This window comes from Amblyomma maculatum, chromosome 7 (genome assembly GCF_055883805.1).
Source record: "Amblyomma maculatum isolate TAMU_Amacu chromosome 7, ASM5588380v1, whole genome shotgun sequence".
NCBI lineage: Eukaryota > Metazoa > Arthropoda > Arachnida > Ixodida > Ixodidae > Amblyomma > Amblyomma maculatum.
In genome coordinates, this window is record NC_139350.1 from 69,451,836 (window position 1) to 69,477,180 (window position 25,345).

Here is a 25,345-nt window from a genome sequence, read left to right on the forward strand (position 1 = left end):
TCAATGTTAACTATGTCGTTATTGTGTATGTTAAATAGTAAGGGTCTCATAATGCTCCCTTGCGGAACACCGCACCGTATCGTTTTCAGCTGTGATTTGAAATCATAATTTGGACTTGTTGACGGCGATTATGCAAGTATAGCTCTTTAAAACAGCCAAGAAGCTGCCGCGGAAACCATAATATATTCTAGTTTTTTCAGTAAGAGTTATGTGTTCAATGGGTGGTCGAACGCCTTTGAAAAATCAATGAATATTGCAAGTATGTACTCTTTGCGCTCAAAATATTACAAAATTACTTCGTTTTGGAGGAGTAGCGCACTTTCTGTCGAGGGATACTTTGTATATCCGATTAGGTAGGGTGTAATAATGTTGTGTTATTTAAAAAGCTGCTCATTCTATCGCGAATTAGTTTTTCAATGCCCTTAGAAAGAAAACTGGAAGAATTTATATTGGCCTGTAGTTAGATATACAACCTAAGATTTAGATCACTTATAGGGCTGAAAGGATTGAATACTTCCCATTGTAGACTACAAATATGGCCAGAAAACAAATGGCCTCTACGGCAACGAGAACCATACACTACAAAAGAAACGCTCTGACAAAGATGTTTAAACAGTGTATCCACTTTCAGAAGAGTTTGCAAAGTTAGTGGGAAGCATAACGGTTAATTAAGGTCGGACTGAATATACCGGTAAGTCCCAGTCGGTTAGCGATTGCCGACAAATGAATGTGTTTAAGTGAAGCTTTTCTTCTCCACAAAAACAGCTTTAGGGCCAGAGAGCAGGGGAAATTCACTGGGCACCAGGCATATAAAATTTGTGACAAAGTGGCAGATTTTGAAAGCGCCAGAAGATGATAGCGTGTAATTAGTAGAGCTTCTCAGGCGGCCTCTTGCGACACAGGAGATATTGATTGCCACGGACAATGACACTGGCTGCTTTTAAGCAGGGGACACTACCGAGAGAATAGAGCCCTTATTAAATACTAGGGGACATGAGAGCAGCTGACACTGAATATAGCAGAACTTGAATTTGTCGGATAAAAATGCATGTTGAATATATTTTTCCGTGCAAGACAAGGGTTATTTACCCACATGAAATGTATGTACACTTCAGACAGGAGTCGGGCCCATCGGATTAATTGTTTCATTTTATCCTGTTGTCTAATGTTCAGTATGTAAAGGAGACTAAGAAGTCTTGACGGCGGGGAATGCTTTGAACGGGAACTAGCAGTGTTTCAGCCTATTTTACCTTTGCAGAAGCTAGATAGTGGTAGCTTCGCACCGTGATATCAGCATACAAACTTTAGTACCTACGCGTCCAAATCTACCGTAGCTATTACTCCAAGTGTGTACAGTTCGCTAGAAAAGCCGTCAGCGTAGTAGTAGTAGTAGTAGTAGTAGTAGTAGTAGTATTAATAGTAGTAGTAGTAGTAGTAGTAGTAGTAGTAGTAGTAGTAGTAGTAGTGGCAGTAGTAGTTGTAGTAGTAGTTGTAGTAGTTGTAGTAGTAGTAGTAGTAGTAGTAGTAGTAGTAGTAGTAGTAGTAGTAGTAGTAGTAGTAGTAGTAGTACTAGTAGTCGGCGCCGCGTGTTTGGAAATATTATGTCGGAAAAATCCTGATTGCTCTTCAGCGTTATGGCGTCACAACCACATGACCTAGTGCCGAAATTCGAAACACTCCCAATTCAAAAATATAGCTGCATAACGAATTAGGCGGTGTCCAGATATATCAAAAATGGCCGAGAACGTTTCCCTGATTGAGGTCCAATTTAATACGTTTGTCATTATTGGGTTCGAATCCATGTCCTCTGCACGCCAGACAGACACGCAACGTGTAGGCAACGAACGGTTATTGGTAGCAAGCCTGTTAGAAGGGCACCAAGTGGCCGCGTTGTGGTGCGTATGACTTACTAACGTGCGTTTGAGATGTGTACTGATGTTTGAGTAAAAATAATTTAAAATTCAAAATCATTTGAGAAAGAAGAATTTAAAAAAATCGCGCATGAAAAGGAGATATTAAAGGGCTTCGCATCTGTTTTTAAGGGGAAGCTCAAGTCACCCTACTTTTTAAATATCCCTCTTATTGTGCACCTCATTTCCTCGCTCAACCTTTACGTTTACAAGGACATCTCCTTATCGGAAGCAAGCAAAGAAATATAAAAACAATTCTTGTACACCTTGCGCCAGAGTGGCAAAACTAGATCTCACAGTTTAGGCAGGGATTTTATTTTACATTTGCAAAGAAAGTTTCGTCTGAGTAGATATTAACGGCACATTGTGATCTTCTAGCGCCATTCAAAGTAGGCACCTGCAAAAAATATACCACATTGAAGAATATAATACATCGTTCCGAGAGTTTCCTTCTTTTTATTTTATTTTGCTTAGAGCAGGACACTGTGCAATACTTTATCATTAGAACGCGCATTGTCACAAACAGCTCCAACGTTATGTAACGTGTGAAGGCTGAATTCTCCAAGGATCCTTCAGTCCCTGAAGGGGAATTCATTTCTGCTTCCACCGAACGCCCGTATGACACAATTCACACTCCGAAAACTTCCTCAAATCTTCATCAAGCCTTCAGGAGGCGCAACCCGTCATCGTCCACACACATCTACAAGAATCCAGAGCTCACAAACCGATGACAAAAGCAAATCCATAAAAGTAAATGAGTTATTCAGTATTTGAATCTGCGCAATGGAAACGATAGCGGTAGGCAGACTATAGTCCTAACGCATGCCCCGTAAAACAAATCGTATTGATTGCTATAACTTTCTCGCCCTAACAATGAACAAGTTATGTTTCCTTGCATACCACTTTTAAATGTTAATTAATGTTGGAATGTTGTACGATGCTCTAGGGAAAATAAAGAAACGTTTCGATATGAAGGAAAATCTCGTTTTCAAAGTTTATAGAAATATATGAAAGCTGTCGGTTGTTTTAAGTCATGTCCTTTCAATGAGCTTTCAACTGCTGCGAAGGAAACTTAGCCGATACAAGCATATTTATTATTATTTCTCAGAAAATTATTCGGATGACACTTGCCGCGTTGTTCCCTAGTCTGTGATGTGCATGTTGCCGGGCTCAAGCTTAATGTTTCAGGGACCTTTATACCTGCATTGAAATCTCACCGCAATAGCCTTACAGCATTGCACCTCCAAGTCGTATGTGGCGGTAAGACGAGATTGAAGAGTCAATATTGTTCTCAGAAGCAGGAACGGCGCAACGACAGAACCAATACAAGTGTTTAAGAGGTAGGACTCTGATAAAAAAAATATGAAACTACTAATGACGCATATTTCTGGTTCTTAATTCGCTGATAATTATATTTATTCTAGTGATCTATAGCGAGACACAATAGTTTCTAAGGCTCAAAAATAATCCTGAACACTCACTAAATAGAATATGTACAAAATGGGTAAACAATCCAACATTCTCAAACGTTGAACCGGCCCAACCCTGTATGTAATAGCCTACTCTCGAAGCGCTTGAGCTTTGGGTTCGTACGTACGATAGCGAGATCAGCCTACCTTTTTTTGGCCTGCTTGATGCATGCTCAGGGTGTTTCGTAATTACGTGACTCTCGCGACGGAGTATTCTGAAGCGGAGTGAAAAGGTCTTTTATCGGCTGAAGTATTATCAATGCCTCAAATAGTTCCCCAGCCTGCGTGTGAAATACTTTTTTTCATAAAGATAAGCGAAATTTTATATAGGAGGCTATTTAATTATTAGGCTAGAGGTGCAATCCTCATGACTGATTTACATTTACCTCCCTAAATTTCAGGCATCGCTACAGGGATCGTATTTAAGAAAAATGCCCACTTCTGAGCGCTACAACAGACTTTGACGGAGACGCATGTTAAGGACTGATATGTATTCAACGATTTCATTCAACAATTTCACGCAAAGTAATGGGACGCTTCAAGAAATGAATTATAAAAATACGTAGTTTGAGTTGCGCACGCACTACGTACGCAGGTCGCAAGCTTATCTGCACGAGCATCAGAGAAAAATTGACAGAAGAGTGACATAGCTCATTGCCCTTTAATATCAATCCTCAACGAAATGCATGTGTGGCCATATTCAGGCGGAATAATGAAGGTATAATGAAGGTATATATTTGTCGGTAGATAAAATTTCTATTTTTTTATCAAATTGATAGAAACGTGTCGCTTGCGGGAGGAAGTGCTCAACCAATAAATTTCCGTGGCAGGCTTAAAAGTTTGTAATCTGCTCGCGCTAGAAAATACGTTTAAAATTAAACAAAATTTCATCCGCCAGTAATTTCGCTCAGTTGACTTAGCACCTCATAGGGGACAATATTTTCTGGCTTCAAGCAGCACATCTGCTGCATTATGGCTGAGAAGCGCAAGGTATAACGTGGAAGAACACGCTTACGGGTGGCTTGTACAAAATGCATGGTTTCAGGCTGTTTGTTGACACTCAGGCTACGTTCAACTTCCCGGCGCTCATGTTCAACTTGAGACTGTATAGAACGTGAGAGGGGGTGTACCACATACTTGCTCGGGAGCGAGGCTAAAGTAACGCGGGCCGAATGTTGAGAAACACAGCGCAGACACGACAGCGCAGTGAAGCGTGCATGGCGTCCATCCGCTTGTTTACGGCCAGGACCCCGCCCTTGCCGCAGCAATTTTACCACCGGGCGTTGCCTCCATCGCGTGCGGCGGTGACCGAGGACATCGATGTTCCGCTCCCTTTCCTATTTTCCTCACGGCGATTTTTGTTTCCTGGCTACATTTCTATATAATGGCGACGTCTCGAGGGCCCCTCACCCCCAAACATTTACCCTGCATGGATGGACATGCTGCCGTGCCATCTGTCAGGGCACTTACTATCACAAGAACGTTACGACGCTTGTAAATGATCGACATTCAGCGAGACGAGAGAGCAAAACAGGGCTCCAATGTTGCCTGCGATGGCCCTAGAGAAATGGAGACCACTGTAAGTGGGAAACAACCCCAACCGTGACACTTCGGATGCGACATTGCTAGAGAGGGCAGCGAACTCGTTGCACTGAATCTATCGCGTTTGCTAGTGAGAAAGATTCACTGCCTGAAATGAAGCAAATATTATGCACTTAGTGCGACTCGAGGGCCAATACGACTTGCCGGAAGGATAGCGCAGGAAGACAGGGATAAACACTCCTTGCGTTAACGTTCAGGCTAATTCATGGCCCAATTAGCCTGAAAGAATGTTCTCGTGAATACGGTTCCTATATTTCGTGTACAGCTATAATTATTTCTCGAATATCAACAAAAATGGGCCGAGCTCCCGTCATGGTGCGCTACGAATGCGATGTCACTTTTGCGGTTCTACTGCTTGTGCTGCGAGCGTTTTTTATGACAACGGCTGCGAAGATTCCGAAGACGAATTCACGATGCCTGTCTTCAACTGCGAGTAAGATGCTCGCTAAAATCAGCCGGGAAATTCAAGAATTTTTTTTCTAAATTATGCTTATGTTTAATTTATGCCACACTTGGGTATATCCTATGCCTGTTCACTTCGCGATCGCTATGTTTATCTTTACTGGCAGATATTTCAGCAAAATATGCTAAGTTTTCAAGAACAAAAATGGCGTCGGTGCTTGTGGTAGCTACTACTGAACACAATCAAATCTGAAGCACTCGTAACCACATTGAAGCGGGTTTGACCACCTAGCGTTTAGAGAAGGCGCCTTGAGGAGATTTTTAATTCTGACAGGAAATTAAGTCCCACTCTGCCACTCTCTGCTAAACGTGCTCGGCATAAAATAAAAAACAACAACACAACACTCGCAAAATTTGCTGTGAGCAGACAATGAAAGGGAAGAAAACGAACGTTTTAGTCATTTAGCAACGTTGGAAAGACAATTTGCCCAGCTTAAAACTTGACTCCGGTACATAACGCATGAGTTCCTTGGTAATTAGACCGCAGTACATTCTATAGGTGTAGGTAGAAAAGAGGGTTAATCAGACTGATTAAAACTGCCCAGTGAACTAAATGGGAACCATCATAAAAAAAGGAATGCTGGAGGCAGATGCGCCAAACTAGGCAACTGAGAAATAATATAGTAATATCTCTACCTTCATATTTAAAATGGCTCAAAATTTGAACATTGTGCTATATTTTTAGCATGTTTTTTTTTTTTTTCAATTTCTGAGGAAGTTTAATTTTGTTTCCGTGCCTCTTTTTCTGCTTTCTGTTCCTTCAGAAAGCCCACAGAGATATTAATGCGGTAGCGTTAACGATTCTCAAGCAGTATTCGGCGTTCTGTCGTCGTTGTCGGCGTTGTCAGCTTCGACACAGGCGGCGACGTGGTTAGAGAAAACCCGAAGGCATGGCTCTGGCCAAACGTAGTTGGTGGCTGGCAGGATGGGAACTGGTTACTCGTAGGGTTTCTTGAAGCAAGGCGAGTATGCGATAAGGCCAGTTTGGCAGGAGCTGCCAACTCAGGCTTCTGCTTCGAGATTTGAGGATGCGATCAGGTCATAATCAGCCTCCCAGGACATTTGTATTCTGAGTGGTTATACTACGCGTAGGCCACGCAGGTACGTTTGTACGCCTTGATTGATCGGGGCTTTATATCTAATCTGGGTTGGCTTTTAACCTATGGGAATATAATAAAGAGCAGGGGCGAGATAGTGAAGGAAAAAAATTTAAGAATTGGCAATAAGCAGGACAGCAAAGTCCACGTTCGCGAACGAGGATTAGGAAGGAGAGCCGGCCAACGAAAGCCGTTAACTCTGTGGCGTCATGTCCTTAACAACGGAGCTTGATCGCACCCCCTCTAACCCCCCTCCCCCCCCCCCCCCCCCACTCCTCCAGTTCTCTAATTTTGTGCTCACTTTATGCACAATGCCTAAACAAGACATTTTGTATATGTGTGGGAAAACAGTTCAAAATATTACAGGCTGTCTAGATGTCTCGTAAGAGGAGAATGGCGAAAGGCTACCCTTCCTCTCCTATGATTTGCATCTCATCGTTTGCTTCTCATCCGCGTTCGCTGCTGTGCTACATATAATTATAGTTGGTATACAGGAAAGGAAAGGAAAAGTATCTGTCACACACTTGCCGGCAAGTGTGAGTTTGGATGGTACACCATCGCTTCTGTCGCGTGGCATTCCTTAAGGCGCGTTGAAGTGTGAGATTGCAGATGTCAGGTACGCTAGACAGGGAGAACACATCTCGCGGAACACAGATCTCGCCCACAATTCTCGCACACGGGATTTCGTTCTATGAACCTAGAAAGGTTTTCGCCTTAATAATTTCGTTTTAATATACGCGATACTTTAGACGAGCTCACATTTCATTAGTAAAAAGAAAAGTTTTTCCAAGCCTTACAGAGCTGTCTTGTTTTCTATGGTCTCGAAAAGGCTAAAAAAAAAAAACATACTTGCATATACTAAAGGTCGCATTTTTAAATGAAAGGCAGGAGAGATTGCGCAACATTTGTATAATATGCGATTGTTTGAATGTGGTTTATGTTCTTATATTCATGCCTTTTTTATTTATCTAATTTCTCCCAGACTTTCACACCTGACAGTTTGTATGCAGTTAATTAATGCTTGGCTTAAATAACGTTCATGTGCTGTGTTGTGTATTGGAAGTGTTGTTTTGATGAAGAAACAATTAACTATCTGTATTATGGTAAATATTACTATACAGTTTTATGAACGCTTCATATAGTTAAAAACCTTTTCCAAGTCCACGCCCGATCCCCTGTGTGTTCTTACGGCCCGCAAATAGCTATGTTGGATAAAGGTAATTTGGCGGTGGACACCAAATATGACGTGTTTTGTTGTGCAGAAGCATCCGTCTGTGCTAAGCGGCACTCTTCTCATGATCGCTTCATCTTCGCTCTCAAAAACATAAAGCCAATACGCCGTATCTTATATTACTGTAAAATTATCTCATTGGTTTGTGTGCAGCACCTAGCCACTATTTGCACGACACGAAACAAATACACTCATATTTACCATATTTACGCGCCAACAGAGAAGTTTAGTCGACCGCTGCCGCTTATCGCGATCGTCTACCACTACCGAGCGCCGTCAGCATAGCACGTGCTAATTGGCCCCCGCGTGCCGAGTCCGCTGGCATCTGATGCGAGCGTAGCGAAATCTGTCGCCCTTAGGGTAATTTGCGCGTAGGTACTGACGCTCGCGCTGTAGAGGTAGACGATAGTGGTAAGCGGTAGAGCTAAACCAAATGTCTCTTATCACGTGGCAACGAATATAATGCGATGGGCGAGCTTGGGCCCGGAAGAAAAAAAAGATTATTTCGATTACAACAGGAGCTCACGACTATAACGCAAAATAATAAATTTAATAATACACTGAACTGGACCAACCCAACTTGAAGCATTGCATAGCTATTCTACGCACGAATCCGTTCCAGCTGTGAAGCCAACTGCCGCCACCGCGCCGTCGTTTACTGCTGCGCTGTGCCACCGTCCATCCTTTCCTTACTGTCATATTTTTTTTCGGACTTCACCTCATTTTACGGCTCCATATTTGCCAGATAGTTTTCTTTTTTACTTTGAGTGTCTGGTGGTAGAGCTATCATTAGTAGCAGCAAAAAAAACAAAACGTGTTATATTCGTGCCTTATCTCTGAATATGACGCGAAGTGCGTTCTGAACATAAGGATTTCTAGAAAAAAAAACTGGCTTCGTAGTCATGTAGATGCTGTATATTATTCATTTACTGATACATACCGATAACAGCAAAGAGCTGAGCAAGGAATGGTGACGAGAATTAGGTTACGATAATAAGATTAATAAAGTATGAAATAACCGTGATATCACAAGTATAAGTTCAATAAAGCAGTGACACCCAGTAGGCAAAAAGTGGGAAAAAGTTTTTTGCCAGAACGCAATTTTATGCAGTTTTCGGCAGTGAACTTGTGACAAAAGAAATTTTTGTCGTACCTCCGGAACTTTGGGTAACCAGAACTGAAAAGACCTGCAGAACTAGAGACTACAAACTACAGAATAAATTACAACAATGAAGAAAAACTACTACAGAACTACACAAAAGTCTAACGATACGACAGAACTACAGAATGTTTTGCCGCATTTTTACTTGGCTATTTTTTTTTCGACTGGTCAGGTAAACAATTGATTCAGACATAGTTCAAAGGAAGGCAAAAATATAAGCGGCGCCTGTAAGATGACATAAGTAGCCACAAGAGCTTCCGGGAAGGGAACCGCAGCTGCACTTATCTACCGAATGTCTCATTTTTATCCACATATTATACACTTCCTACACCTATTCGTATCCTTGCACTTGTATGTCACATGCAAGATTAATTTATTTCAAGAGGAGGCTGCATGCAGTACGGTAAGTTTATTTGAGCTTTAACTTTTGCGCATATATATTACGAAAGCCGCAGACGAGGGCATCTAGAAAAGCGGTGATTTTCTTTATTATTGTTATTGAATACCGACAATTAGTCACGTAGATTTTTAATGCGTGAAAGATAGGTGATTACAGCCTTGAAGGGGAACAAAAAACTGAGATATGAGCATAAGAGCTTCGTATTAACGCCCGTCGCTACACAGCATGAGGTTCATATTAAGTTATGAAAGATTTTAGACATATTTCCGCAAGAATTAGGAATAGGCACCTTTTTTGGAAGGGTTATTCGCATCATTATTCTACAGGCTGTGCAATAAGCGTGCCGCATTTCGTCGCTACGAAAACTGCGGCAGCTTCTGTTTCCACAAATAGCGAAGGGCGCGGCTACAAACGAGCAACTAGCCACTCCCAGTTCGTCTCGTGGGACCAGCGGCATAACTCGCGGCCTTTTTTCACCGTCCAGCGCCGTCCAGTTTCGTCATGCGTAATAAAAGCTGAGGGAAAAGCGTTCTTCAGTGATAAACGAGCGTGTTGTGCACTCGACATAATTGTGATGGATACGCGTGCCAGCAGTGTCGCCTTTGCTCTCGCCACCCGCTGCTTTTCCCCTCTGTCTCTTGGGACCCGGCGGCTTGCACCCGCTCACGTCCAGTTGTCGGGGTTTCGTTTTAATGCCGGCCGACGCAGTGTGAAAGCTCGCGTTGTATCCTGCCTCTAGTCGCTGGAGCTTGAGAAGCTTACCGATCTAATGCGCGGGGCTTTTGAGCCTCACCTCGGTGACTGGAGTGGTGCTATACTTGCGGCATTTTCTTCACATCTGCGAGGCTTGCAGCCGAGCCCTGCAATGAAGAGATAACAACCAGCTGTCTTGACGTTAATACGCATCGCGGCGAGCAGTCTTCTTCAAAAGGAAGACGGAAAAGCGCTTCTGCACCGCACACCGCTTGCAGCTGGCGCCTGCTTTGCAAGGCTTGCGAAGGTATAAATCCCGTGACAAAGAGTGCTGACTTTTGAGCACAGTACTGGAAATAGGGAGATAAGCGAAGTGGAAGGGCACAAGCAACGATTCATGAACGCTGTCTTCTAACATCAAGGAACTGTTGATGTGGCGCTTATCTTTGGGGTTGAATGCTTCATTATTGCCGCGAATCCTCTCTTTATTGCCTTAAAGAAACTTGAAAGCACATACTGCTGTCGCAGAAATGTAAGAAGAAACGACCATGTTTTGGTTTCTCCCATCAAAATGAAGAATGTCGCTAACAACCTAAAACTGGAACCAAAACTGGTTACTGGCAATTTAACTTTTACTCCAACGCACCCTGATGATGCGGTTGTGCGATAAATGTTATCTCATGAAATAATGCGCTGTGCTACTTCACTTTTTACCTCAAGTCCCGAGATCGAGCGCGCCCGTCAACAGTGCTGTACCTGTTAGTGGGAATTTCAGATCGCCCAATGCCTTATTTGTATTAGTGGATGTGAGATGATGAGAGCATCCTTTCAAATGCAGCACTGAAGCGTATTGTCGTTTCGTGATTTCGCCGTCTGGGTTTGTGTTCTTTAAGCCGCTTTGGAATATTTTTATGCAGCCTCTTTAGTATGTTGCATTTTTTTGATGAAGATCATCAGCGCCGCGGCGGATCAGCTTGACGTTCGGAGCTGAGTAAATGAAGCAGGACCTGTATTGATTCTTTACCCACGCAGTAATTATACGATGGCTGTGTTCCTTTGTTGTGAAAGGTTCAAACCTCTCTGAACATGGGGATTGGGCATTGATGAAGGACGGCGCGAGATGTGATGAGATATATTGTCACGCACCATAACACGTAACAATATTTAGAAGAATACACAAGGGTAATATGTAGAATACAGAACCGGAGTACCGCAGACAATATTCTGGCAAACCATAACTTACTTAATGGATCTCACACAAAGAAGTAAGTCTACAGGACTTTACTCACCATCCAAACGTTAAAGCCTAGGTACTTGCGAAAGCGCGTGGAAAGCACGGAGCATCTGTCTAGACAGCTAGCTGGAAGCTTTTTTCATGGTTCTAGGAGCTTTATGAAAAAACTCAGGGCGGTCACGTTCCAAGATATGGCGAAATCAGACAAAATAAAATTAGAGGGTCTCTTAGATCTATTAAGAAGAGAATGGTGAAAGCCTACCCTTCCTCTCCTATCATTTGCCTCTCATCGTTTGCTTCTTATAGGCGTTCGTTGCAGTGTTACATATAATTATAATTGGTTTACAGGAAAGGAAAGGCGCGGTATCTCTTGACACTTTCTCTGGCAAGTGTGAGTGTGGACGGTACACCATGGCTCCTATCGCGGGGCGTTACTTGGCGCGCGTTCAAGTGGGGGATTGCATATGGGAGGAACGCTAGACAAGGCCATATCTCGCAGAATATTACAGATCGCGCGCACAAATCTCGCGCACAACTCTCGCTCACAACTCTCGAGCACAGGATTTCGTTCCTTAAGACTAGAAAAGCTTTCACCTTAAAACAAAACGAGCCACAGGAGAGAAGACACATGAGACAGTTTGCCACTTGTCCCTCTTCCAACTAACCTGCTGCTTGCTATCCTGACATATTCCTAGATCAGCCGTAGACCTTGATTAAGCAATGACGTTTTAATTTATAGCACCCACATACTCTGAGAGTGGAGCACAGTCTCGAAGCCAGAGCTTTGAAAAAACATTCATCCAGAAAACAGATCAAAAATTATCTCCTAGTGGGGCTTTGGCCTTCTCCGCGTGATGGTCTCTCCATTTCCCCTTCCTTGTACGCGAAACTCGATAAATACACTGGCGACTTGCGACTGAACCCCCTTCGACAATGCTGTTGGTCCTGTTCCACTCTGCTCTGTAATCTCGTTATGATCATGCACCAACAAACCCAAAAAGCCACGCTTTTTTGAACTCGACAGAAGTTCGAGTTGATTATTCGAGATAATTTCAGATATTCGAGACAATTTCAGAGATATCATTACTGAGTGCACAGTAGAAGTAGGCGGTAGGAAAGTTAGAGAGGATACCGGTAAGCTATCTAAGGAGACCAAGTATTTGATTAAGATACGCCAGGGTATAAAAGCTTCTAATCTAACAGACCAGATAGGATTGGCAGAGATATCAAAGCTAATGAATAAGCACAAAGTGGCAGATATAAGAAAGTATAACATGAGGAAAATTGAGCATGCTGTAAAGAAAGGAGGAAGCCTTAAAGCGGGGAAGAAATTGAGCATAGGCAAAAATGAGATGTATGCGCTAAGAGACAAGGCGGGCAACGTTACCACGAATATGGACAAGATAGTCAAAGTAGCCGAGGAGTTCTATACTGATCTCTAGAGTAGCCAAAGTAGTCAGGACCTTAATGAGATTTGCGGTAAGGAAAAACAGTCAGACGTTCCACTAGTGACGAAGGACGAGATTAAGAAAGCAATAAGAACTATGAAAAGGGGGAAAACAGCTGTAGAGGATCACATAACTATAGATTTGTTGAAGGACGAGGGGGATATCGTGCTAGAAAAGCTGGCTATCTTATATACGCAGTGCCTGGTGGCATCGACGGTACCGGAACCATGGAATAAAGCAAACATTATCCTCATTCATAAGAAAAGGGACGCTAAGGACCTTAAAAATTACAGACCAATCAGCTTACTGTCTTTTGCGTATAAGGTATTTACTAAGATAATCGCTAATAGAATCAGGACAACCTTACGCTGCAATCAAGCAAAGGATCAAGCAGTGTTTCGGAAACTGTACTCTACTATCGATCATATCCATACCATCAATCAGGTGATAGAAAAATGCTCGGAATATAACCAGCCCTTATACATAGCATTCATTGATTACGAAAAAGCATTTGACTCAGTTGAAACCTCGGCGGTCACGAAGGCATTGCGAAATCAGGGAGTAGACGAGTCACACGCGAACGTGCTGGAAGATGTATGTAGTGGCTGCACAGCAAACAGTTCTGCACAAAGAAAGTAACAAAATTCTCATAAAGAAAGGTGTTTGGCAAAGAGACACGATCTCCCCAGTACTATTCACTACAGCTCGCTTAGAGGAAGTATTCAGACACTTGGATTGGAAGCAGTTAGGGATAAGGACGGTGGTGGTGGTGAAAACATTTATTGTATATTTGGAGCTTTAAGGGCCTCGGCCTTACAATACTGGGTGGAGACCCTAGTCAGGGACCCCACTGGCGGTTGCCGCCGCCCGCGAACGCCGAGTTAAGGCCCTTTGGGCCTGTAGGTCGCAGCAGCCGAGCAAGGTCGCCTCCCAGTCCTCCCGGGAAGGATTAGGGATGAGGGGAAGGGATGAGTTTCGTTAGCAGGCCCATACCATGTGGAAGGTGTCAGCCACCTCCCCATAGTGCTGGCACTGAACAGTGAATTAGGAGCCAAAATGTTCAAGTACTACCGGGCACAACATCGTGTTAGTGAAGAGGCGCTGGAGCAGCCTCTCGTTCGCTTTTACTAACCCTTTGCAGGGTTAGGGTGTTTGCGATGCGAGTTTTGATAAAAAAAATACAATATCTTTGAATGTGTAGGCCGGATTGGAGTCGATGTCCACAGCCGACTCGAGTACCGGGGGATAAGGGTAGATGGAGAATACCTCAGTAATCTGAGATTTGCGGATGGCATTGCCTTGCTAAGTAACTCAGGAGATGAACTGCAGAGAATGATTGGTGACCTAGACAGGAAAAGTACAAAGGCAGGCTTGAAAATCAATATATGCAGAAGACAGAGGTAATGCTCAACAGCCTCGGGAAGGAACAGCAGTTTACGTTACGTAGCGAAGCACTGGAAGTAGAAGACGAATATGTTTACTTAGGACAGGTAGTAATCGCAGATCCGGACCATGAAAAGGAAATAACAAGAAGAATAAGATCGGGATAGAGCGCATTTCGCAATCACTCGCAGATTATGACTAGAAACGTACCGGTATCGCTCAACAGGGAAGTACACAACACTTGCATCTTAACTGTACTCACCTATGAGGCTGAAACGTGGAGGCTAACCAAGAGGGTTCTGCTTAAGTTGAGGACAACGCAGTGGGCTATGGAACTAAAAATGGTAGGGGTAACATTAAGAGATAGGAAGCGTGCCGAGTGAGTCAGAGAAATAAAGCCGTGCCTAGTTAATATGAACATTTGGTTTCCGACCAAAACTGTCCATAAGGTAAGTCATCCATAATAAGAAGTAATGAATAAAAACGAAAAGGATTTTGTCGAGAAAAAAAAATTGAAATTAATGACTGCTTTTGTACATAACGGTGTGCACTGGACTCAAAATTTTACAGAACACCGGCAATTTTGAGTGCATTATCCTTATCATTGCTGTCTTGGAAAAACTGTAGTGCAGTCTGAAGCGACTCGCGTACCATGACACGCGTGATGGTGGGCTTTGTGTTCGTCGAACTTTCGAGCACGAACTCCTCACTGGCTGATGAATCAGTGTCCGATTCTCTACTCACCGCCACTTCCGAAATGGCCTCGTCACTGACAAAGTAGCCGCTAATTAGCTGCTTTAGATTCTTCTGAGGCGAGGAAACAGCCGAGCTGTCGATACTAGTCCCTCACTGCTTGGATTGACTGAGATGGCTTTTGCCGCTTGTATTCACAGATTGCTTGCTTCGCGCCTACGTTCAGCTCTGTTTTGTTTCGTTTAACTCCCGCCATCCCAAAATCCTGACTCAAGTTGAGGGTTACACGCTCCTAATGCTTTGCACTTTCTTGCCTAGTTAACCTTTCTGCCTTCCGTTCTTGTTATTCTCTCTTTTTTGCCTTGTACTGTTTCCGTAAGGAAGCGAGGAAGTCAAGTTGGCAAACTGCTATGCAGAGGGCTATCGAACATCCTATCTTTTTGACGCCGTTTCTATGTGCTCCTATAAAACAAACACTGCACTCTGGAGTAAAGTTTAGAACGACGGTTAGCCGACTACGAAGAGCTCAGACCTTGTCAACGCCGCGTCGTTAACTTAAAGCGAAGCCGACATGCGGATAGCCTGAGGTGCAAAATGTGGCAGTTCGGCAGCACAACAGGGACGAAAACCAGGAGCATGAGAGGGCAGCGCGTCCAGGACGGTACGCTCGGTCTCGGTTGCGTGCTCGTACATCGCCTTTCTTCTGCCGCCCTACTTTGTGAGTGTGTCTTAACTCTCACCGAAAAGCGTTAACGGCTTCATGGAACACATGTTGTGCTTTGAGAAAGAAAACTTCAGTTCCCGCCGCCACTGTATGCACTTGTCTTTCTTACGGTTATTTCTTTCTTACGCTTTTACCGGCCTCTCTGTTCACTTTCAACAGTATTTATTGCAACCACATGTTGCTGTTTTCTTGACTGTAATGGCACTGCCGCTGCTCCCAGACATCTCCTGGTTCCTTCCTTTCGGGGTCTTTCTTATATCGACCCTCGGTTTGCTGTGTGCGTTCCTCTCCGCTGTTGCGCCCCCCCCCCCCCCCCCCCTTCTATAACGGCGACATGCCCGCTTTGGTTCTTTCCATCCCCACAAGACTCGTTCAGGCATCCGGGCGTATCGGCTGTCGCGTAGGTTCGCGGGCGGAGTGCCCTTATTAACTTGCGTTCGGACTCCTGCGCTTTTTTTCAAGCACTGTCCATATTACAGAAGAAAAAATACATGGCCCAAGTTGGTCGTGTGCATTCTTCTCCTGTGCACTGTCCAGACAGCCAGTTTCCGTATTAGCGAGGCATAAATACACTGAAAACGTTTCGTCCCCACAAAAACTGTCCATAATTCGGGTCGTCCATATTAACGAGGGTCAAATTAACGGGGCATGACTGTAACTCGAGTTACTGACATTTTAGTGGAAATCAAGAAGAAATGGGCATGGACAGGACATGTAGTGCGAAGAGAGGATGGAAGAAGGATAGACAATTGGGCGAGTTGGTATCGATTCATATTGGAAGGGCACATCGCAAAAAGACAAGGACAAGGAAGAAGACGTACACACGAGCGCTGACTCGCAGCTAATTTGTTATTGGAAAGAAACCCTTCTTTATACAATTTCTTCAATGATAATGATAACAAGTATATAGCACTTGCGCAAAGCACATCAGAAGGGGTCAACAAAAGATATGAAAAGTTATAATCACACAATGATAGTTTTTTCCGACACGTTTCCCCTCCTCTCCCTTGAAAGTTAAGGAAACGATTAAGAATTATCAAGGAACGCTACCTCTATATCTTCTACTATGACCGAAGGCTCACTAACACATTGCAACCGTCTTTTTTGGATCAGGTACGCCTCCATCAGCTCTCGTGTTGTTTTATCCCGGTGTCTAAATAAAATCTTAGTGTTCGCAGCTAAAAAGTGGCAGTTAGTTTTGTTTCTATTTTTATCTTTTACGCAGTCAACAGTGGTCTTTTAAATGGGATTAATTATTGTCAGAAAGGGATCGTAGGTGTTCTCGCCGACAAATATTTATACATTTTCCGGTTTGTCCTATATAAACTTTGTTACATGACAATGGAATTTCATATAGTACGGCGCACGCGCATTCTAAAATAGTTCACATGTGCGACACTTGGCATTTAAAGGGGTTAAAAGTTGTCATTTTTTCTTGACGGTCCCTGATCGCATGACCCTGATCGCGCTGTGCCCTTCCAACATGAATTCGAAGAGAGGATAACCAGTGGTCGTTTAGGGTAACAAACTGGATCCCAAGGCAAGGAAAGCGTAGCAGGTGGCGGCAGACAGTTAGGTGGGCGGATGAGGTTAAGGAGTTTGCAGGGGTCAAATGGATGCAGCTAGCACAGAACCGCATTAATTGGAGAAATATGGGAGCGGCCTTTGCCCTGCAGTGGGTATAGTCAGGCTGATGATGATTATTTGAGATAAAGAGGGAGTTTTAAGAAGGAAAGGCATGACATGTGCTGTCTTCTCTTAGTCAATGTTGTTAAACTTTCCCTCTAAAGGGACCCCGAACGTGGTAAGTCGATTTAATGCCAGCGTAGCTACTTTAACTAACTAAAGTCTTTGATAGGCTTTGTTGTCAACAGCCGTGTTTGCGGCAGCCTATCGCAACCTTCAGCTCACCTTGCCATCCAAGAGTCGCAGCTGGCTTATGATGGGCGCTCCTAATTGGACGGTGCCACCAGCCGACGATATCCGCCCATTGTGCATCGTGAGCAGCCTGGCGGCACCAGTAGGATGAAAATAAGCTTGCAGTACCTCCGCGATGTTTGAAATTTCGAGCTTACTTCGATACAGAGTAATTAAAACTAGACTTAAATGGGCGCACGTCACATAATCGACCGCCTCATCAGTCGACTCCTGCCAATACACGTCACGCGCGTTTTCTCTTTCGTCCAGGAAGGCCCATCCCGTCTCAGTGGCGCCAATAATGGCTTCAGTCAAAACAGCTTTTTTGTGTAGGCTTGCGCAGGCTGGGCTTGCGCAGGCTTCGCGCAACACCTGTGAAATTCGAAAGGATTGAGACGCGTCAAATTATTGTGATTAAAAAAGCCATCAGGACTGTGAATGAGCTTGGGTTTGCGGCTTGCAATATTACACAGCTCAGACAGCTCTGAAACTTGTGAAATGTTGACTTGATGCTGACGAACTGACGGATCTGTGGAGCGGCTGGAGGCAGAAGCTTTTCAAGAAATTCAGCATAGTTCGCAGTTCGGCGAAGACCTGCGTAGCGAGGTTTGTTTGTAATTCACTGCTTGTTTTTCGTCCATAGCTCAGCTACTTTGGTCATCTGATGAGAAGAGAGGAGTCGCTGGAGAAAGATTTGATGTTGGGAAAGGTTGAGGGTCGCCGGAGAAGGGGTAGGCAGCGAACGCGATGGTTAGATGGCATTCTCGAGGCATTGCAGATGAAGCTATGTGATGTTAAGAAGATAGTGAGAGACCGGAAAGCGTGGCGTGACATGGTCCATAGGGTCACGAAGAGTCGGACACGACTGAACGCCTGAACTGACTTTTCGTCCATCGAGTGCTAATGCAAGCATAAGAAACTTCGCTTACGTCGAGTACCAAGGTGATACGGGCTCAATCTCGGCCACAGCGGTGGCGTCTTGATAGAAGAGAGACGCAACATTTGAGTGCAAGATAAAGATGCCATGGTGGTCATATATCCATAACCCTCCCCTTGGCTGTCACTATAATTCGATTTGCATGCTTTGTGACATTAGGCTTCGTACACCAAACCATACCAGACCAATCAGTTCGCGGAATGAAGCTTCACGTTCCTCTTGTTTATACGTTCGTGTGTGTGCGCGTGCGTGAACTTACACTTTGAAGGATCTTTGGCGCACAGGGATGCACTGAATATATTTCTCGGTCCCGATCCGTTAACACAACGACCTCTTGAAGGCAGCTAGCACGAAACACAAACATCGCAGTGAATGGAGTTTATGCGTTCTATCTCAGAGTGAAAGTACAGGAGCAGCGAAAATAAATCAGCCGGAACAGCGAAAACTGCAAAGTCTATATGCCAGTGTGGACCTTGTTCGCGCTCTTAACGTATACCGTATTGGGAAGAGTCCAATATCATGGCCTAGCTATTTACTGGACCCATAGGGACTATAGAGATGTGCAGGCCAGAAAAAAAAAACAATTAAAATTTTGGGGAAAAACGTTTTTTTTTTTAGATGAAAAAAAAAAAATAAAAAAAAACATCGACAATTTTTCCGTGCTATTACACAATGCATAACCTCACTAGAGTCGGACGAAGCTCTGCTGTCCGACGTTCCAGAAGCTTTACATTCCATTAGAAACGAACTTGCAGCAAACCTGGCGACCTCCGCACTGACAAGTGAGGAACAGATTCGAGCGAAACAAATCGTCAGCAGGCGCGGAAATCTTTGTTTGCGCCCAGTCCACAATGCTGTTAATTTGCTGGATGCAAGGTACAGAGGAAAACACCTGGACGATGAACAGATTGCAGACAGCTCTGAGTGTATATCTCTGCAAGCAGGGCACCTTTCATTGGACATCGGTAAACTGATTCCCAACCTTGCAGAGTACAAGACATCGACAGGAATTCGGTCCAGGACCGGGGTCTGGGACTAGGCGAAGCACGTGGTCCCATCTACTCGGGACATACGGCTTTGCACCAACCAGCTGCTACCTCCACTGGCTTGCCGACTGCTGCAGATACCACCATAATCCGGCAGCTGCGAACGAAACTGGACACGTTTCGAAAACATCCATACAAGGCTTCGCAACAGGCTTTCAGGAGAAGGCGTTCGAAAGCTTATGTATGTGCAGTCGAACCTAGCTGCGGACACATCTTCAATCCATACTGCTGCGCGTAGGGCCGCATCCAGCGACAGTGACTCTGAGCCGGATATGGAGTGACTTACACATCAGTTTTCATGTTCCCTTTCTCGGTGCAGTAGAACAAGAAGTTCGTTCCACAAATTTATATCTCCATATTCGCCGGAAGTGCAAAGCATTATTTGTCTTCTCGGTGCAATAAACAAAAAGTTCGTTTCACAATATGACATTTATAACTGCATAATTGGCGAACTTCAAAGCAATAATATTGATCGTTGTGCTGTTGCAAATAAATCTGTTTTTGCCATGTGTCGCAAAATTCCAATTTTTTCATGGAAAAAAAAATCACTAAAAAAGGTTTTCTTTTTTTCAAGCCATTCAAAATTTTCCTAAAATTTACATCTGCAATAGGGACTCCGCAATGCCTTAGTTCATCCACAGCAGAGCTAACGATACTAAGGCAAGAAGTGAATTGAGTTAATTCAATATCTAAAGGAAACCAGTGAGTGAAGACAACCATTCGTACTCGGTTAAACATTTCAGACCGAATAATAACTGCTTGATGTAAGCGCAATGACAAAATAAGGCAAGTTCAGCTAGCGAAAGCAGATAATAGGCAAATACCAGGATAACACCCGATACAATAATCTCGTGGAAGTAGTCGGTGGCGCAAATCCTTGCACCGTAATGTGTTGTATCGCGATATGGAAGCCCGCTATTTCGAGGAGCTACAAAGCTTCGCTTTCCGAGGTATAATCCGCCTTCGGCTTCCATACAAAGTTTTTTAAAGGATGTAAACTGTGGCCGAGATCTGCTCAGTGCTCCTCGACGCCAGTTTTTGTTTCAAAAGTTATCTTCTTTTTTCGTCTTTTTTTGCCACGTCGTTTATTTCACGATCGATCAGCAGTTATGAAGAAAGCTTTTTTTTAAGGCTTCTAGCTTTAATTGGCAAATTTTTATTGCCTCTGGAAGTTCTACGCAAGTTCCCAGTCGACAAAAACTACAGAACTTTATCAAAAATACGACAAAATATCCTGTAGTTCTATCGTAACCATCAGATTTTTCGGTAGTTCTGTAGTACTTTGCTGTAGTTCTGTAGTTTTTCTGTAGTTGTCTGTTGTCTGTAGTTCTGTAGCACTTTTATGTTGTAACTACAGAAATCTCTGATGTTACTACAGAATGTACTGTTGTCACAACAGGTTTCCCGTCAAAAAACCGCACAGAAATTCTGTCGTAACACCAGAAAATTTTCTGTAGTTTTTTCCGACTGGGTTGTAGCTGCGAATAATGTTCACACCGCATTGTGGTATAGATAGCGGCGCCCAGAAAACCGAGTCTTAATGAGCACAACAACTGCAGAAAAGAAAGATGCCTTAAGGCAAACTAAAGGCGAATGTCTGAGAGGCAGAGGAGCAGGCTCTGCCTGGAACCAAGCGGCTGCTAAAATGTGCTTTTTTTTTGCGCGACGCACCGATCGGCTGCCGCTGGAGTTCTGCTTGAGATTCGCCCATTACGTTTCATCTTATTTTGTGAGGATACACAATTTGAGCACATTTACCACCGTAAATTACCCATCGCAAACGAGATGTGGCACCTCCCATCAATCACGACTTTTGAAAGTGACTCCCCCCGCGTTCGATAACACTGCCGGTCATTCACTCCCCCTGAGCAGAATCCTCTCAATCGAGCAACCGCAACAGCGTCATTTCGTCGCTCCGCTGCTTCTGTCATCATCCTGCGGGTGCATTCAGCGGGAGGTTTCAAGTTGAGTCTCTTATGGCTTTTTTGGGCCCTGATGGATAACAGTTCAGAAGTTTGCATGGTGTACCAGAGAAAAAACAACTATCCACCGGGCAATTTTCCCCGAAATAAATGATTGAGTAGTTCAGCAGCTTGCTCAGTGGCGTATAATTCTCGCGCTCGTAAGCGTTTTTAGGTTTCCATAATTTCATTCCTTCATTGAAGCACAGATTGAATTTAGTTGCTGCCACATATTCTAAAGGCTCGACCAGCCCACTTCGGCCTTGTTTTCTTCCCTGCCTTGGCGCTTAAAAATCCTTTTGGTGGAATCGATTGACAGAATGCGGATACGAGAATTTTCAAGTTTCCATCCAACTAGTGGGAAACATCCTTAGCATTCAACGCAAAAACGAGTGAGGCTCAATAGAAAACTTCAATCGTCAGCCTGCGGGTTGCTTTCGCCCCGAAGACCCACGTGCTGACGGTCGGGCTTTGTCTATAGACGGTATACGTGTGTGCCTTGTTTACATTCTGCACTTCTCTGTTTGCTCTCGTAATTATCGAAATGTGTTGAGCGTGCTAGAATCTATCAGTGAAAAACTATATTTAGCGCCATAAATATAGAGGAACAAATGAGATGTGCATTTTTAAGCACGAAGAGCAAATCGTGAATATTTGTTTTTTTGCGCAAGAACTGATGTAAAATTTTTGGCCACATGCAACACTACAGTTCTCGCATAAAGCCAGGCGCGATGAGCATGCACGGGAGCGCGCACGCCGCGTCATGGCGGCAGTCGCGTAAAGCAACGCCAGAAATCTCAAATGAGGGACTCAACGCAACGCGCGTTAGGGCGAGGTGGAAGTGGCGGGGAAAGTTTTTTGAACTCTACTTTGCAAATTTACGAATTTGCAAGGTGATTATTAATATGACTTATGTAAGACATCTCCTCTCGGGAGACATTTCCGCAGAACCAACGCAGATTTAAAGAATTAGGGTGACGTTCAAGACTCGCCTTAAGAGCAGACGCGATAGCGACTTTAACCCCGCCATTTTATTACAGAAATTTCCCTTTTAAATACACACTTGTTCTTTACGGCACAGTCGTACGGCAAAGCATACACTGACTACCCCTATTCTACTGCTTGCTCGCCATATGTACTCAGGCAGTGCAGTACGATCCTACGTTTTAATGTGGGCACCACATGTTGGCGTTGACGCTGATTTTTGCACTACCACAACGTAGAACGCAGCAACGCTGAGATCGGCTTTTCTGAAACACGGGGTCCTATGGCATCGCGTAAACTTCCACAAATTTATGCAATTATCCCGCCTCACAAATAAACTCATTCTAACTTTGCGGTGCCGTGCGGCATTAAGGTAAGACTTTGTTCGTACAAATCAGACGGAATGCTTTTCCTCTTTTTCGTCATTTGTCTCTTATTGTACATTAAGAACGCAGATATGTCTTCAGCCTGAAATTGGAAATAAGGAAAAGATAGCTTTCAAAGGTCATCTGTGTAGAAAACGAAGAACGAAAAGCATGGCAAGCTCAAGGCAGAGGTTAACGCTATAATAAAAAGATGAAATTGTTGTATTTGAACAATGGTTGCACGTTATTCAGCATTCCCAAATTTGAGACAGTTGACTAATGTATCCTCCGGATGACCTCATTCAACATTTGACAACACCCTTACATCCCTGCTAGCTGTTGTCCTAAGGAAGGCTTGAGAAATATCAATCAATCAATTAATCAATCAATCAATCAATTTTATTGCTTGCGCAACACAAAGAACAAGGTGACGATGATACCTTGAGGAGAAAATTTGCTGAAGGCAAATGAGATTCACGCGGAACGATTCCGTGAGTGTCAAGTTTCTACAGCATGCTATAATATTATCTATTCGCTATCGATACAAATCATTGATACATTATTGAAGAAGGGAATAAAACAGCGTGAGGCAAAACGGGACAGGTGAAGCCCAGACACATGCGCTGAACAAACGGTTTATTGCCACAGGTGAGGCATGTATATAAAGGAAACAACAACAGAAAAAAACAAGAAGAGGAAACCCCACAATCACATTGCCATTTGAAACGCTGCAACTTCATTTATTTAGATTATCATGTTCCTTAGGGAACAAAGTTTTCGACGGGCTCCTGATGAAAGTGCCGCGTAGCCTTTCTATATTGGAAGCCTCAGAAATGAGGGCGATGATAGTGGTATAATTCAGATGAGCTTCACAATATTTACATTCTGCGCAATATATTGCAATGTGCCTTCTCTGTGACCTGCTTTCTATATCTTTCGTATATTCACGTAGTTGATCGTTGACGCAGCGTCCCGTCTCGCCGAAGTAAAAATGGCCACATGACGCCGGGACCTTGTAAACAACACCAACACAACAGTCGATAAACTTCTTGTGCTTGTTGTCGCAGCTTCTTTTCTTCCTTCCATCGTCCTTTACTGGTTTGCAAAATCCGGTCAATTTATTCTTAGCCGAATAACCAACCTAATTCCCGCTTTTCTCATTATTTTCTCTACATTGTGTGAAACTTAGAGCACGTACGGGATGCACGCTGTTTTCATTTTCTCTGCCAGACCAGCATCGGTGCGTTTTTTGTTTCGCAGTCTACATTCGGCCAATACGGGCTCAGCAGAGCTTGACACAATCTTCCTGGGGTATCCTGCTGCAGATAGCTTATTAACTTGTGCGGAAAAACTGGCTTTTGTTTGATGCATACATGGTTTTTGCAGTGCGGCTCGCAAGCATGCCTTGGCGATGTTAATATCCAGAGCCCTACCGCTATCAATACGAAAGCCCTGCACCTCTTTCAGCGAACCTGAGAAAAGCAACAAAAATTTAGTTTCACTTTGCGTTACTTTCCTGCTGCACAGCCCTACCCTTCATTCAGCCAATGCTTCTTGCTGTGCTCAGGTGGTGAAGATGCTGGCAACGGTGGTGCTGATGTTCGCTGTGTGCTGGCTCCCGATCCACCTGATGAACCTGATACTGTACTTCGACCGCGCCGCCATGCAGCCGGACACTGCCGAACAGGAGTACCTGTACATCGCGGCGTTCTTTTCTTGCCACTGGTTCTCCATGGCCAACAGCTTTGTCAATCCCATCATCTACTGCTTCATGAGCGACAACTTCCGGGTGAGTGCATAATCTTGCAGTTGCGATATAGTGACCACTCTATCTGGTGTCATAAGCACACAGTCTAAGGGAAGAATATAAAAGAACCTTGCGTACCCTTGAATTCTTGTTTTTATAAGATACTCCAACTAGCTCCAATTTTGATCTTCCCTGCCAAGCACTGAAATGGCATTAGCGACACTGAAAAATTACACTAGTTAATGCTGCAGTTAACGTCAGCAAGTTAATGGTCTCAGTAATGTAATCAGCATGAATTATTGGCGGCGAAATTGGAAGATTTAGCCTCCGCGGGAGACGCGGGAGCAGTAATTGATGCAGACTGCTCTTTTCAGCCACTGTCCAGAGGCCACACTCGTCGACTTCCATGGGATACACATTCGCTCAAATATATCTTATATATAAAATATATGAAATGAGGTTATTAATTAAATGCATTAGACTCATTTTTACAAATAGCTTTTCGAGCGTCCTGAAGATATTCGTCCCTACCAAGTGTTTCCAAGAAAGGTCCGTTCCTTCTCGGAAAAAATAACGGTTTGCGTAAAATGAAGACCTTTTACAGTTCTTTCAATATGTGCAATAAAAATATTGGTTCCGGTAGAGCCCGTAATTATACTGATGTTGGAGGGACCGTGTGCAACGCCACTGGTTGGCAAAATAAAATGGCAGTGCAGATGCAAGCATATTCTGGCACTTTTTGTATGCATACTAAGCTAACTTTCAATAACTGATGATACATTCATTTGTGTGGCTTACGTACGAACTTAACCCTGTTCGCTGATCACGCTGAAAGAACTATATCGAAATAAAATACACTGCTGAGAGACCAAAACTTATT

General features: G+C 43.8%; 1 protein-coding gene across 1 annotated transcript in view; it reads left to right on the forward strand.

Annotated features, from left to right (window-relative positions):
* Window positions 1-25,345, forward strand: part of LOC146183596 (RYamide receptor-like) — a 288,411-nt gene that overhangs the window by 231,151 nt on the left and 31,915 nt on the right. The window contains exon 4 of the mRNA XM_084608380.1: window positions 24,286-24,507. Within this exon, the coding sequence (XP_084464506.1) occupies window positions 24,286-24,507 (222 nt within the window). The remainder of the gene's footprint in view (window positions 1-24,285; window positions 24,508-25,345) is intronic.